General features: G+C 38.9%; 2 protein-coding genes across 45 annotated transcripts in view; one reads left to right on the forward strand and one right to left on the reverse strand.

Moving 5' to 3' along the window:
* LOC128106710 (translation initiation factor IF-2-like) overlaps positions 1–12417 on the forward strand; it is a 41450-nt gene extending 29033 nt beyond the window's left edge. The window contains exon 4 of the mRNA XM_052732238.1: positions 6241–12417. Coding sequence (XP_052588198.1) covers positions 6241–6285 — 45 coding nt within the window. The 3' untranslated portion in view covers positions 6286–12417. The remainder of the gene's footprint in view (positions 1–6240) is intronic.
* The window catches only part of Adgrl2 (adhesion G protein-coupled receptor L2), a 631085-nt gene that overhangs the window by 205639 nt on the left and 409810 nt on the right, over positions 1–15636 (reverse strand). For all 44 annotated transcript variants that reach the window (XM_052731823.1, XM_052731822.1, XM_052731821.1 and 41 more), the window contains exon 3: positions 3747–3788. The gene's annotated coding sequence lies outside the window, so the exon portion shown is untranslated. The remainder of the gene's footprint in view (positions 1–3746; positions 3789–15636) is intronic.

The following is a 15636-nucleotide window of genomic DNA, read 5'->3' on the forward strand; positions in this document are numbered from 1 at the left end:
CCAGAGAGCTCAAAAAGTTATGATAAAGCTACAATAACTTAGCAGTGTGACATTGGCAGAGGAACAGACAAACTCACCAAGAGAACCAAATGTTAGCTGGAAAAGGTGTGGACATTTGATTTACACAAGGATAGCTTTGGTAAATCACTGGGAAAAAAGAACGGACTATTCCAAACACAGCACAAAGTCTATAATTTCCTATTTTTCAAAATGTATTTCTACCTCAGACATGAAAGTTGACTTCAAATGGATTAGATTCTCAGATACAAAAAGCATAATGCTAAAACACTTAGAAGACTTAGGTACAGTTTCTGAACTCAGAAGTGCAAGCAGAAGTAGAAAAGGAATGCATGCAGAGTAAAAGTAAAAGAATTAAGAACTCTGAGCCAAGCAGCCCTGAAGGGACAAAATAAATAAATAAACCTCAAGAAACCAAAAATATACATTTGCCACTTGACTAAAAAACACTAACAGATTAGTGCATTTGTAGTCACCTACAAATCAACCAGTCGAGGGCCTTTCAAGTTTAAAAGAGGAACCAGAAAACTTGTTGCCAATAAAGACAAAAAGAGACAACTGTGTCAGTAATCAAGGGACAGAAAATTAAAGTCACTGTTGTGTGAAGTAACTATAGACAAATATGTGTTCGTTTATGTTACAAAGTGTGCAAAATGAACAATTAAATATGTTGAGATATGAACACATGGAATCAAGATATTTGGGGGGAACAGTAAGAGATAATATTGCTTTGGATAAGCAAGAAATAAAATAGTGGGAGGGGTTCCAGATCATGTTCAGCTATGATTGAAGGAGAGGATTAAGGAACTGTTATTGAAAGAAAAAGAGAGGAAGTCAGAGATCATTGTAATTCCTTGTTTTGTTTTTTTTTACCTTGACACTGGCTGGCAAACTGTGTATGTTTGTGTGATATGAATGTGTGGGTGCAGGTGCAGGTGCACATGTGTGTCACGGTCAGTGGACAAATCTTGGCAGTTTGTTCCCTTGCTCCACCATGGGTTCTGTGGATGGAAATTGTGTCACCAGGCTAGAAAGGGGAGTTCTTTGACCTGCTGAGCCATCTTGTCAACGCCACCCCCCATTTTATAACTACTTAGCATTTTTATGTTCCAAGTATACATGTATTTTAGCTATATGATCTACATGATGCAGTTCGATGCAGTTGTTAACAGACTAGAAATGTATTTGTGTAGATTTAATAGGTTGTTTGTATATTTGAGCAACTGCAAAGTGATTATAAATTATTTCAGAAGCTAATTTAGGGCAGAGCATGGGGAAGTTGCAACAGCCAGTTGCTAGCCAGCCTGAACGCAAAAGCAATGGCTAACATCTGGGCAGCGGTGTGCACCCTTTTAATCCTAGCACTCTGGAGGCAGAGACAGACAGATCTCTGAGTTTGAGGCCAGTCTGATCTATAGAGGGAGTTCCATGACAGCCAGGGCCACAGAGTGAAATCCTGTCTAGAAAAAAAAAACAAAACCAAAACAAAACAACAACAAAAAAGGCAACGACTTTAACAGCTCTCCTGGCTGACCACATTTAAAACAGGAGTTTAAAAACAAAACAGGATACTCTAATAGCAGTCATCAGTGCACAGAGAAAAAATGTTTTAAAGAGCCCATCAATTATTGTTTTGCTAATTGGGAAGAATATTTTTTCCTGTGAAATGAACCAAAGAGTTGTGTGAAACCAGAATCCCCAGAGATCTATAATGAAAAAGATGAGGTGAACGAAATTTTAATGGAAGTCGAGAGAAGTGTCCTTATCATTGCTGTTTTCAAACTCTCAGACATAATCAACCCATTGGCTGCTAGTTGATGCTCTATTATATTTTTTAACTTGTCATCCTCTTGCCTCAGCTTCCAAAGTGTTAGGATTACAGATGGCTGCCACCATGTCCAACCAGAACTTTCCAACCTCAAAAATATTTTCACACTTGTGTGATGTACTACAAGCTAGTGAGTTCCTAGTGGTTTTTCCGCTGCACTAAGAGCCTCTCAATTTCACTAGTTATTTTTGATACTAAGCATTCTTCAATCTGCTATGGTGAGCAGGTTTTCACACAAGGACTCCTGGGGCTAAGGATGTACTTGCTTTGTGTACAGGATGCCCCAGCCTTGATCCTCAGCGCCACACAAGTGAAAGTAAAATTGCAAAGATTTCCATGGTCTTTGACGCTTAGTCCTTGTAAAGGCTGGGCATAGAACCCAGGCCTTTACACAGGATCACTCAAGTATTCTGAGCAAACCCCTAACCTGACAATGGTTTCCACATGGGAAAACTGCACAGTGGGTTGTAGGTGGAATTGGTTACTCTTGAATGTTGGTCTGCTGTTCTAGTGAGTTGAAGTGTTTCATCTTCTGGTACGACCTCTCCTTCTTGTGAGCATTTGTTGTTATCATTAAAAAGTGAAGTACCACACTCTCATGACCTAAGCAACAGTGTGAAATCACAGACTATGCCTGAATTCAGGGCACACATTTGTATCAGAATTAAATGGTTTTTAAAAGAACAGTTTTCTATCCCTTTAGGTACCTTAAAAATATATTATTCTTAATTAATATTCACTTATATTTTAGTTCCTCTTGGAGGTAGGTGGGATACACAAATAATTTTATAAATATATATATATATATATATATATATATATATTGTCATTATTCTAGTTGTAAGTTTTACATAGAGAAGTATTTCTCAATTATATGTTTATATACTTATTTAATATCAAACATGTTCTTTTGAATAGTTTATTATTCAAGTAATGTTTTTCTTCTGTTAGAAAAATAATTACATTTATTACAGGAAATTCAGAAAATGAAGAATGGAAACTATTTATTGAGTTGTATTCCCAAGGGCCTGTGGACCCTCTGAGACATTCCCCCAGACCCACATGATATCGCCCCTCTTTTTCGTTTTACCCAGCATGCCACATATCTAGTATACATTCTCTGCCTGCCTTTTCACAGGTTCCAATGTTTGACTATTTCAAAGTGATATTTTTCTTCAATGAAAATGTTCTTGTTTTCATAGTTAATGCTCCAGACACTCAGAACGGACATCACAGTATGTAGTATCAAGTTTCTGAGAATCATTTCTGGTGACCTTTCTTATTCAGTAAGATTCCTCTGTTCATTATTTAGATTGTAAGGAGATTATAATCAAGACTATAACCAAGTGATTTGCTGTGTTGTAAAAACAAGAAGACAATGAAGCCACACATTAAAATAAAATTCTGCCATACCTACCCTGCCTCATGGAAGTTGTGATATATAGTTTAGAAAATAAACATTTTAAAATTCACAGAAACTTCAAAGCCCTGGTCAGACATAAATTTCAATCAGTTTTTCTGTAACAGTAAAAATCCAAAGGTCTCTCATTCACCAACTCTCAGGATGTGTTACAGGTACACAGTCTCTGCACACAGAAGGCAAAACACATCTATTTCAGCCTCAGTGTATATTTTAAAATAAATTACCCCAGGAAACAAAATGTTGAATACATTGTATTCAACTATGATCCAACAAAGGCAGCAAAACCTTCTCTTCCCTTCAGAGAGCCAGCATCGTATTAGGTGAGAACTTGAAATACTCAAGAGACTTGAAAGCCACAGAGTTATCACATGGTTCCCTAGAGTTAGAGGGCAGCACTCCACCTTCATCATGACAGCGCAGCTCTTATGCCTTGCTTTTGCTTGGGAGTTTCAAATGTAGGAAGAGTTCTTTACTTACCATTCTGGGAAAGATGAAATTTATCATCGTATCATAAATACCCTGGAAAGCAAAGAAAATATTATTATTTATTATACCTTCATCTACAGAGGTCCTGACTGTCAAGTGACTGCATCAGCAGCAAATCAAAACGACACAGCTCACAGGGCCAAGCGCTCTTGAACACAGATGACTCGGGACAGGGCTGCCTCGGGATTGAGTGCTTATGATGATGAGCACTTTCAGATGCATAATGAGGCATTTTATTTTCTCAAAATAAGTGCTATAGGGTTGAGAGAATATAGTTGATATGTATTTTTTTCACTCTACCATTTCGCTCAGTTGCATGAAAATAGAGGTGACAGAGATACTTAAAATTCTTTAAGGGAAAAGTTGGGGTATATTCCAGTTTCCCTCAATGAACATAATGACCATTCTTTCTGTTCAACCATAAATAAAGTATCTAACTGAGAACTCAAATGTAGAACCTGAGAAATGAAAAGTGAAGTCCCATGTTCTTTTCAGTTGCTTGCTGCTTTCTATTGATTAACCTTAAAGTCCTCAGTATATCGCAGGATAAAAATTAGAGCAAATTTATATTCTGTAAAGCACCCCCAAACACATGTATCCCCTGAAACACTAGAGGTCAAACTCAGGACCTTGCATGCCAGGCAAGTGCTTTGCCCATGAGTATGTTTCCAGCCCACATGTTGGGTCTCAAATTTACTATGTTCTTTGAAGTTCCTAATAAACATTTACTTTCAGTTTTTTGCATTTAATACAAAATAATTTCTCTTTGTGTTAATAGATATAACATATCAGAATATGAGAAAATATGCTATCACATCCTGATGAGGCTAGTAAATTTTGTTTCTTGTCTTTTTTAAGTATCATAAACATATTTTAAGGGAAATATATCATGTTTCTTCTGTCTTTTGAAATTACACAGTGGCTAAGGGGAACGGAAGTGACCTCAGAAGAATAAAGGGAATTTGTTAGAATATGCTGGAGACCCATACTTCAGATCCTAAACTGTTTATCTAGAGAAGCAGTCACTGTATCAAAACTATTCTTAATGTACATTTAAAATGGCTTTTCCTTAAATCATAATCTTTCTGTAAAAAAGAACTAAGATTTCAAATGTAGATTCTACTGTTTATAGTTTTAAAAGACTATTGGCTGGAAAATAAAATTAGATTTGATAGGTGTCTGTCTGATTAATATTTTCACAAACACACTCCTTTTTGTCTTTATTGTAAACATTGTATGAGAACTGTTTTGGGTTCATAGAACCTCTGCTTCCTTAATTATTGTTTTACATTTTATGCTTCACAAGATGTCTGTTTCTATTAGGTATTTTATTTTTTAAAAAAAAACATTTGGATTCTGTCACAACTCACAAATTTTCCTGATAAAAATATTCCTTAAAAAAAAAAATCTTGCCACATGCCAGACTTTGTTGACTCCCCAAGGCAGACCTTACCCCCTCTGAGGAGTGGATGGGGGGTGGAGGGTGAGAGGAGGGGAGAGCTGGAGCAGGGGAGGGAGGGGGAAACTGTGGTTGGTATGCAAAATGAAAAAAATTAAATAAAAAAATCTTACCATTTGTATCCAATCATTAGTGTTCATAATCCAATTCAAAATTTCTATTTATTGGGTTGTTCACTGAAAACTTTCAACATCCCCCAAACTTATATTTAGAAAGGTATTATTGCATTATATGTGTTTATTATTCACACAGGATTATTAGTGGAAGTTTTTTATATCACTACTCATATTTATAGTTTCTAAACTGCTATTTTTAAAGCATTTTTAGGCATAAGCTCCTGAAGAGGGCAGCACGCTCTAGATATCATTAAATTCTAAGCTCGCATGTGACAGCTTTGGGTTTACTGCACTTTTTATTTTTTGGAACTAGAAGGGAGAAACTGGGTCTATTTCATAGATATCTGCTCCCACGATACAATGAACCAGAGGAAATTCTAAGCAGTTGCCCACCAAGGTCAAAACTGCATTTGATTATTCAAAAAGAACATTCAAATCAGCTACCCACGGCAATGTGTTTAGGGAAGGGACAACAAAATGCTAGTGAGGAGAATTTGCGTTTGGAATATGTTTTATCTTAGTGCTGTGGGTAACTTCTCCTATTGGCAAAGTGTTCACTGTCAAGCCTACTAAAGGGTTAGATTTAATTATCTCACTTCTTGCACATTTCATCTCAATTGCTATGGCAACATTCACTTGCCTCAGCAGCAATGCACACTTTAATCAGATGCTTCCTCCCTGTTTTTCTATGAGCCCAAACTGTATAGTCAAATTTACAACCAAGTCCTGATGAATCTGATAACACGACTTACAGTTTAACGGGTGTCTGGCCTTCACCCACACATACAAATATTCCCAGAGAGGTTTAAAGCTGTAAGACAACTGTAGGACTTGATGTTTGAACTTTCATACTCAGTTGATTTATTTTATTTTACTATCACTGACCCTTTTTATTCTTCTCTTTTACTAGTCTGTAGTCTCTAGCCTGTCACCACTCTGGAGAAGGAAAGGATAAGAAGAAGGAACAGTTTCCAGCATTCAAATGTCAACCCTCCTTAAGAGCCTGATGGATTATTTACCTCCTATTGGAATACAGTTTGGATTGCCATGTCAAAGAGCCCTCCTTTATTTCTTGAATACCAGTACGTGAGGAAAGGAGATAATTAAAGACAGTACAATCTGATACAGGATGCAAAATGCAGATTCAAATAGATAGCTAAACATGAAAAAACTTCAGGCACGTTCCAGGTAGTGTGATGGTCTTAATGAGAAGGAACAGCACAACGTATTAAGCTGTGTGTTTTACTTGGATGACTGTGTACCAGCAACATTGTCGTGCAAATCACTGGCATTTTACAGTCATATTTTAGCATGCTTTTTCAATTGCCACTTAGTAGTGACTAGTAAAACTTCTGTAAGTGGAGGCAGCCAAAAAGATGCTTGCTGTAGCTGAGTTCCCCAAATCTGAAGTTTGAACACCAGTTTCTAATGGCATCTTACATATTACAGATGACTACAGCAGTCAAAACTTGAACATAAAAGACTATTTAAAAATTGTTCTTATGTACTTTTAGCTTTAATTGAGTTCCATATTAGCAGGTTATCAAAATGTCATTATTGAGAAATTGAATTCTCATTAATGATAAAGTTCAGAAGCTAGATAACCCCAGGAGAAGCTAAAGGAAGAGCAGGTGTTAATTACAAAGAGAAACCTATAGGTCAAGATAAGTGCAGATGCTGTCTTCAGATATTTGAAAGACTTCTTATGTAGGGCACATGGAGAGTGTCTGGCACACTGACAAATGGGAGAGCCAGAGAAGTGGACTGCAGCTCTGTAGAGAGAAAAATCTAAAACAATGAGCACTGCTTAAATAATACTCTAAGCCATAAAACACTACGTTCCCTGTCTAGGCATTTTCCAGAACTATTCACATGTGAACTCAATTTTCTCTTGCTTGAATTCTGGGAGAACATTTTAGGAAACATGTTAGAGCCACTCCAGGCCTTAAGATCAGGAGATATAATGAGTCACTTCTTAGTGGATTTTTCTGTATGTCTAGGAAACCTAGCCATGACGCTCAAATAGCACACTCAACTGCACACTGAAAATCCTGGGCTGGACAAACAGGGACTTAGTGGAGAGTTCTCAAAAGCCTCCAAGGCGACATGCAAATTGGTTCAAAGTGGCTTCCTTTCAAGAACCTTTGGAGTCACCAGGGGATGAGGAGAGGTGAAGATTGAATTCTCCTTTTGGTCTTGGCTTTTCCAGCTGGGGTGCTATCACATGTGGCCTCTCCTACTGCTTACGTTAGACTTCCTCTCTGGATGAAAGGAAAATTTTTGGCACGATCCTCAAACTCTACGTTCACTTAAGAAACAATAATTGCTCAATTAAGAGAAGCAGGAGCTTTTCTTCTCTGTCCAAAGAAATTAAAAGATGAAGAGAAAATTACGCATCTCATGGGAATGCTCATCTTCGACATGATTGCTGACTAAGATAAAGGGGAGTTGTAGCTAATTTAGAGATTATAAATATAAAGAAGTTGCTGATTCTTGACTCAAAATAATGTCTACTTTTCATGTAACATTAGATCTGCAAAGTTCCAGTTTATATTAGTTGTAAGTAATATTTCCATTAAGTTTGGGTTTGAAGTTTCCTAGGGTAGCCCATCTTCAAATCATACTAATGGAAGGGGCTCTGGGAAGGTCTTGTGTAACATGTAACCTTAATGTGCTGTGCTGTGCTGGAGTGGGTGACCTCTGAAGAATGGCTGTCCACCAGATGTATGGCATGTTACCTACAGAGCTGATCTTGCAACTGCCAGGAAGTTAACTTTTATTTTTACTATAAAAAAATACAGACTGCTGTATACTTATTAATTATTTACCTCCTTTGTCCTTCCCGTCCATTCTCATCAAACCTTTGCATTAGGGTGTCCTGGTGAAATTTCTCCTACTGGGATGTTGTTACCAAATGGCCCTGAAACTTGCCTACAAAAGGCTCACCCATAAAAGCTTTTACAAGCCAACCCCATTTGGTTGGCTGTGATCCAGCTGTCTCTGCTGAACACAAACATCAGCTAAAGAGAAGCAAAAACTTCCATGGCACCCTGGAGGAACTTTTTGATTCCCCAAATGTCACCACGAACTCACGAATATTTCCTTGTGTCACGAAGACCCGGAGAAAAGGACTGCATCTGTGCAATGCTTGTTCCCATTTGCAAACCTGGTCCCCAACCCCAGACCAAAGACTGTCTTCAATTAACAAGTATTTATTTGATGCCTATCACATCTAAACTTTAAGGATCCAGAAAAGGACAGACAGGAGCTGATTTTAATGGTGACATTTGTTACACGAAAGAAGAATGATGTATTGCTTGCGTATTATAAAACTGAAGATACTCTAGGAGACAACATTAACATAAAAATGAAAATTCAGTGTCTTTTGTTTTTTCTCTGTTTCATATCACAAAATCTTTTCATGTAATTCAACAATGTTACCTCACTGAAGTAGTTTCAACAACAAGAGAAAAGCATAAGTTTTGTGACATCGTCCAATGTGGCACCCTCCCATCTCCCATGTAGACCTCTTGCCTATAAAATGTTAAGGCCTCTATGATGCATCAGAGCCCTGATGGTGAGCTGACTGAACATAGGAAAAGCCTGGACTGGGTTTGCAATGTGCACTGTGCAGCAGTACTGATAATAATAAACATTTAGAAAGTGTTCATTCAATGCATAATGAATGAGTAGTTACTAAAACGAATGCAATGGTGTGGCCCAAATCCAAGAAGTGTTTAGCAAGAACAGTGTCATTTGAAATGATCTTAATTTCATGAAGTTATGGGGCTTTTCACTGGCAGGAGAGATTTGAATAGTGGGTGGAAGGAGGCAGAATTAAGAGCATCAGCAGATTGCTTAGGATACCTCCAAATTAGTGAAAAGATGTAATTCTGCAGATGGAGGATTGAACTCAAAACCTTGTGCATGCTATATGGTGGCTCTACCACTGAGCTATGCCGTCAACTCAGTTTCTCCTTGATGAGGCTACAAGTTTGTGGTTTTGTGTGGTTTAGATGAAAAAATATTGGAGAAAACTGTCTCTCAAAGACAATTTCAATCTGCAACCCTCCCCACCTAGTTAAAATGAAGACTAATTTAGTAGGTTTGCATTAGGAATGCGACCACCCACTTTTAGCAAGTTCCCAGGTGGCCTTAGCGCTGATGCCACACTTGGAATGGGAATACTATGGAGATGCTGAAAGCTAGGCAGCATCCTTCAGACTTGAGAATGACTCTGCCTTGTCTATCAGTCAAGATGAAAACCATGCTCCCAGGAGATAAGTCTGCTAACCCCAGAAAAGCCCCTGAGGAAGAGGGGATGTGAATACAGGAGATCCAGCTGGGAGACTGTCTCTGCTTCTACTGCAGTGTTCAGTTTGGTGGCCAGCTCCTGCTGATACACTGGCTTGAATATTCGGTCAGTTTGAAAGCAGGCTCTCAGTGGAGTGACTGTGGACCTAGTGACTTTGAAAACAAGTGAAGTTTAGGGGGAAACATGGGAATCCATAAATGCTTTTTCTCTTGCTCTCTACCTAGAAAAATGCATCCTTTCCTAAAAAATGCTGAGACATTACCTCTTCTGTTTCTGCCCTATGTAGCTGTAATTACGTCCTTCTATGCATTGCTCAAATTCTGAAACCACTATATCATAACGATGACAATAATAACAATTAGCAAGATGGTGCAACTGTGTTTTGAATGCTCGTTAGTACTGTGAGGCAAATTGCTAAAAAAAAATTTATAATTAAATCTATGTACCGATACTGTGAAAAATGTGGCTAAAAATTGTCTTCATTTATACAGATGAGTATAAAAATAAAGGGAAACTTGTTTGTGAATTTTGTGCCTGGTACATACTAAGCAAATATATTTATCAGAAAAGTGATCAAATGTATTCTACCACATCACAGATTCCTTGTGCATTTTTTACTTGACTTTTTTTTTTCTTTTTTGCTTTGTTGCTTATCTCCAGTAATTATAACTATGACTAACAATTAGTGTTTCCTGTGCCTTGGGTACCACAGTAAGCAATATGAATGTGTTGTTCATTTAATGCTCATAATAATTCTATAATTTAAGGTGTTATTATTATATATGAGGGAAATGAGGCGTAAAGAGGCTAAATAATATGTCTAAGTTTCTATATCTGTAGCAGGAGAGTTAGGACCCATTAAATTGTGTTACTGACAATCATCCAACCTATCTTTAAAAATGTAGACTTGTGGCTGATTTTTAAAATAAACAGCTTCAAACCACAGTACTAATGAAAAGATAATTTCAGGGGCCAACAAGATGTTGGTAAAGCACTTGGTGTGTAAACCTCATCCTGAGTTTGAGTCCTCTGACCCACGAAAAGATGGAAGGAGGCTGCTAACACCACAAAACCCTCCTATGACTGCCAAACATGTGTGTCCCCAGGTACATACATGCTACACCCAAACAATAACAGTGAATAGGTGTTTAAGTTCTTTTTTCTCACATGTTAGGAAAATGTCCATGAAGGTTAAGGAGACTTCCTGTTATCTTCTGGGTCCTATGGGCACACCACCATAACCTCTAGCTAACCCTGCAGTAGAGTCTTTTCTAAGAACTGTCAAATAGTCCAGGTCTTTGTAGTCCTTACATCTCTCTAGCTATCTCCAAATCCCTGTCAAGGCAACTCATTCCAGAACAGAATAAAGAGTATTCCCCAACATGGAATGGCATATTGAAAAGATAGTCTCCTTTATGAATTTTTGCCTTAAGTGAAAGACAATCTCTCTGATACTTTGGTAGTAACAGGAACCTTCTAAGTATCACACACAGAACTCAGCTTAACCTGATTTTTAAAAGTGTCTCTTTTTTTATAGTGTTTTCCCACATACATGCCTGTGAACCACATGTGTGCCTAGTGTCCACACAGGCTGTGCACGCTGTGAAAGGGCATCAGATCCCCTACAGATTGTTGTGAGCCACTGTGTGGGTGCTGGGAGCTGAACTCAGGTTCTCTGAAAGAACAGCCAGTGCCCTTAACTACTGAGCCATCTCCCAGGCCTTTTAATCTAAAATTTTAAGATGTAAATCCAAGCTGGCAAACTAGATTTCTAAGTCTCTGAAACTGTGGTTTTTTTGTGTGTGTTTTTGGTTTTTGGTGTTTTGGTTTTTTTGGTTTGACTTTAAGGAAGATTGCTCTCTGTAAGCATATCATCACACTGCTGAGCCCAGGAGCTTAACCGGATTGTTCAACCTTGCTCCATGAGTTCACATGTTCTAATTTTGGCTGCGTTTGTCTCACAGCCAAGCACTGGTACCACTGAATATAGTGAGTGACACTTTCAGCTCTACCATAGGCTCCTTCTTCCTGGCTTGTGTGTGCTACAGTTCACTTGAAAAATTTATACAGCCAAGGAACCTCTTATTTACCAGGTCCCGTGTTATTTGTCATGCTACAAGGGTGTTGGTGTGACACTGTACTGTCCAGACTGGCTCTGAATTCCAGGCTTAGGCAATTCTGTTCCCACAGTTCCCCAAGTGCTGGGATTACAGGCATGAGCCATCTCACCGGGTATGGATTTAACACTTCTCAAGAGTGTGAATTTTTTTGTAAGATGCTTGTTGTTTGGGGGGTTGTCTTTAATTTTTTATTTTACATTTATTTATGCATTGTCCGCTGGGGCATGCATATCATAGAGTTCATACCAACTGCAGAAGAAAACTGGATGGGGTAGTTCTGGTCTTCTACCATGTGGGTATCAGGGATCGAACTCAGGTCATCAGGCTTGGTGGCAAGCTCCTTTAGCAGCTGACCCCTCTCATCAGGCCTTATTTTTAGGTTCTCCTTTTGCTTTCTCATCAAATTCAGTTTGTTTCGTTTTGGTGGGAATTTGTGACAGTGAGTCATTGCTCTAGATCCTATCAGGTGGCACGTTACTCGTGATAGTAACATTTATCCTGTGATTAAAGCATTGACTGTAAAATGACTCCTTTCTTATTTTATGAGTATTTTCAGAGCAGTCCATTAAGTTGTATTTATTTATGATAGCATGAACTCATGGATGTTTATTTCATTTAATGAATTATAATCTGCTGCGCCAGAACATTCCAATCCTCCTGAATGAGAAGCCACTCCCCAAGAAGCTGTCATCACATAACTGAAGATAGTGAGGCAGAGGGATTAGGATTCCGGAGTTCAACTCTTCATGTGGGGACTTATTGACAGAGTATATGGGGCAGCAAGATCAGGTGGTTGTTGACATTTGGGTCACAAGGAGGCACATATATATTGTTTTGGACAAACTTGATTTCATTTAAGTCAGAACGTGCTTGGTTTATCTTAAGCTAAAAGTCCCATTAGAGTCAGGTCAATTTCTAGCACCAGAGTGAAGCTGTGAAGGTCCCCACACAAGCCTAGTAATGGCCTCATCTACTTGCCGTTCACCATGAAACCGTGAGGAACAAAACTGACTAGGGTTACCCTCGGGTAGTCATGGTGGCTATCCTTCATGGTGGGTGCAACTGTGTCAAGTTGAATCTGTATATCTCTTATTGTTGTTACACATTTGGATCTCCAAATCATCTCAGATATGGTCACAGTAATTATTTTTAATCTGACTTTTTTCTGTAACATGTTTCTGGCACTATGCAAGAACATCTGTGCTTTTATATAAGAAGATATTCTAGGCTAGGTTTTTTTTTTCCCTTGGTTTTTCAAGACAGGGTTTCTCTGTGTAACTCTGGCTGTCCTGGAACTCACTTTATAGACCAGGTTGGCCTTGAACTCACAGATATCTTCCTTGCTCTTCCTCTTGAATGCTGGAATTAAAGGCATGCACCACTTTTACCTGGTGTATTTTATTTTTTCATGCCACATTCCAGTATCAGATCTTTCTCCAAGGATTCTCCATGTTTTTCTGTTAAGAATGGTGGCTAGAAACCAAGATGTGGGAGGAAATTGTGCCCAGTGTGCAAGGGCAGTTATCTTAGGACCCAGAAATAAGGGATGCATGGTATAAAAAACATCTATCTATCTATCCACATACTCAGATCTACATTTATTTCTTATGTGTTTCTGAAACATTGAGAATTTTAGTTCCAAACTAGTCTTATGGGGGCCTACATGGCCTCTATTTTCATTGTCATTGCTACTTTCTCTGACAATGGAGTCCGTCTTCCATTATGTTTCACGTAGTTCCTTATTTGGCCAATCACCTTGAGTTGAGGCAACTTATCTTTTGCTACTGAACACTCCCACCCCCACCACAATGGTCCCTTCACCCTATCAGAAGTTAAGAGTCCCCTCAGATTCTGGATCCCATCCCATACCATCTACGGATGCCTACCTTCCTATTGTCCCACACCACCTATGGATGCCTACCTTCCTACTGTCCCACACCACCTATAAATGCCTACCTTCCTACTGTCCCACACCACCTGTGGATTCCTACCTTCCTACTGTCCCACACCACCTGTGGATGCCTACCTTCCTACTGTCCCACACCACCTGTGGATGCCTACCTTCCTACTGTCCCACACCACCTGTGGATGCCTACCTTCCTACTGTCCCACACCACCTGTGGATGCCTACCTTCCTATTGTCCCACACCACCTGTGGATGCCTACCTTCCTACTGTCCCACACCACCTGTGGATGCCTACCTTCCTACTGTCCCACACCACCTGTGGATGCCTACCTTCCTATTGTCCCACACCACCTGTGGATGCCTACCTTCCTACTGTCCCACACCACCTGTGGATGCCTACCTTCCTATTGTCCCTCACCACCTACGGCTGCCTACCTTCCTACTGTCCCACACCACCTATAAATGCCTACCTTCCTACTGTCCCACACCATCTACAAATGCCTACCTTCCTACTGTCCCACACCACCTGTGGATGCCTACCTTCCTACTGTCCCACACCACCTATAAATGCCTACCTTCCTACTGTCCCACACCACCTGTGGATGCCTACCTTCCTACTGTCCCACACCACCTACAAATGCCTACCTTCCTATTGTCCCACACCACCTATAAATGCCTACCTTCCTACTGTCCCACACCACCTGCGGATGCCTATGCTATTTTCCCATTTCCATCTCCTGAGTTAGGGCTGACTTGTTCAAGACAGAAATGGGGATGAACAGAAGGTAAGGGGAAAGGGAAAGGAAGATGAAAAAAAGAGAATAAAGACCAAGACATATTTTTAAAATCAATTCTCCACAATGTGAATTCTAAAGTTATGACAAATTATTATATTCAATTGAAAATTTTCTTTTTTAATCTGAGACACTAAAAACAAAATAACTCTCTTTTAACTAGACTTCACATATGTGACTGATGTTTATTGAGTGCCTACTCTGTAGCAGTATAATAAATTTTAGTAAAAATCCAATTAATTGCAGTTATCAATTAATCAATGTATTTTACTTACTGACTTTTCAGGGAAATTGGCCAATTATAAGAAACCACATTGAGACTGACGATTTATTCAAAATAAGGTCACTCCTGAAGTTGGCATGGATTTTGCTCTAATTCTTGTGACATATTATTCTATGTAATGAGAAATCATAGAATTATGAAGCTTGGAAAGAATATTAACTCAATCACAATTGGAACATTATGGGCTGACTGTGGATGTCTTAGAATCTTTACAACAAATACAGCTTTATACTGTTAAGATAAAACATTTTATCCCCCAAACATGTAGATTATAGCTTATTCATTTAATGAATATGAAATACTTATCTATTTCAAATGCTGATCAAGAAAATTGAATTCTACCTGGGCATGGTGGGTTGTAGCTGTCATTCAAGCACTTGGAGGTGGAGGCAGAAGGATCAAGAGTTCAAGATCAGCCTCAACTACAATTGAGTTTAGAGCAGCTTGGGTGATCTGGAACATTGTCTTAAAGAAAATCTACTAAGACAAATGATGAGGTTACTGCCTCATAATGGGGAAAGACAACAAATGGAATTCTATAATGTTAAAAGTGCTAAAAAGCAGGGCTGTAGAGATGGCTCAGTGGTTAGTAGCACATGACTGAGTTTGACTCCTAGTTCATGTTGTGTGGCTCACAACTGCCTGCAACTCAAGATCCCAGGTTCTGATACCTCTGTCTTCCATGGATACCTGTACTGACATGTAATACCCCCACATGAAAACAAACATGTGTACATAATTGAAAATAAATTTTTAAAATGGGTAATGCAGTGCTGGAGAGAAGGTTCAGCAGTTAAAAGCACTGGCTGCTCTTCCAGAGGACCTGAGTTCAATTCCCAGCAACCACATGGTGGCTCACAACCATCTACAGTGGGATGTGATGCCCTC

The sequence above is a fragment of the Peromyscus californicus genome, unplaced genomic scaffold, assembly GCF_007827085.1.
Source record: "Peromyscus californicus insignis strain IS unplaced genomic scaffold, ASM782708v3 Scaffold_9__1_contigs__length_137607984, whole genome shotgun sequence".
NCBI classification, from domain to species: Eukaryota; Metazoa; Chordata; class Mammalia; order Rodentia; family Cricetidae; genus Peromyscus; species Peromyscus californicus.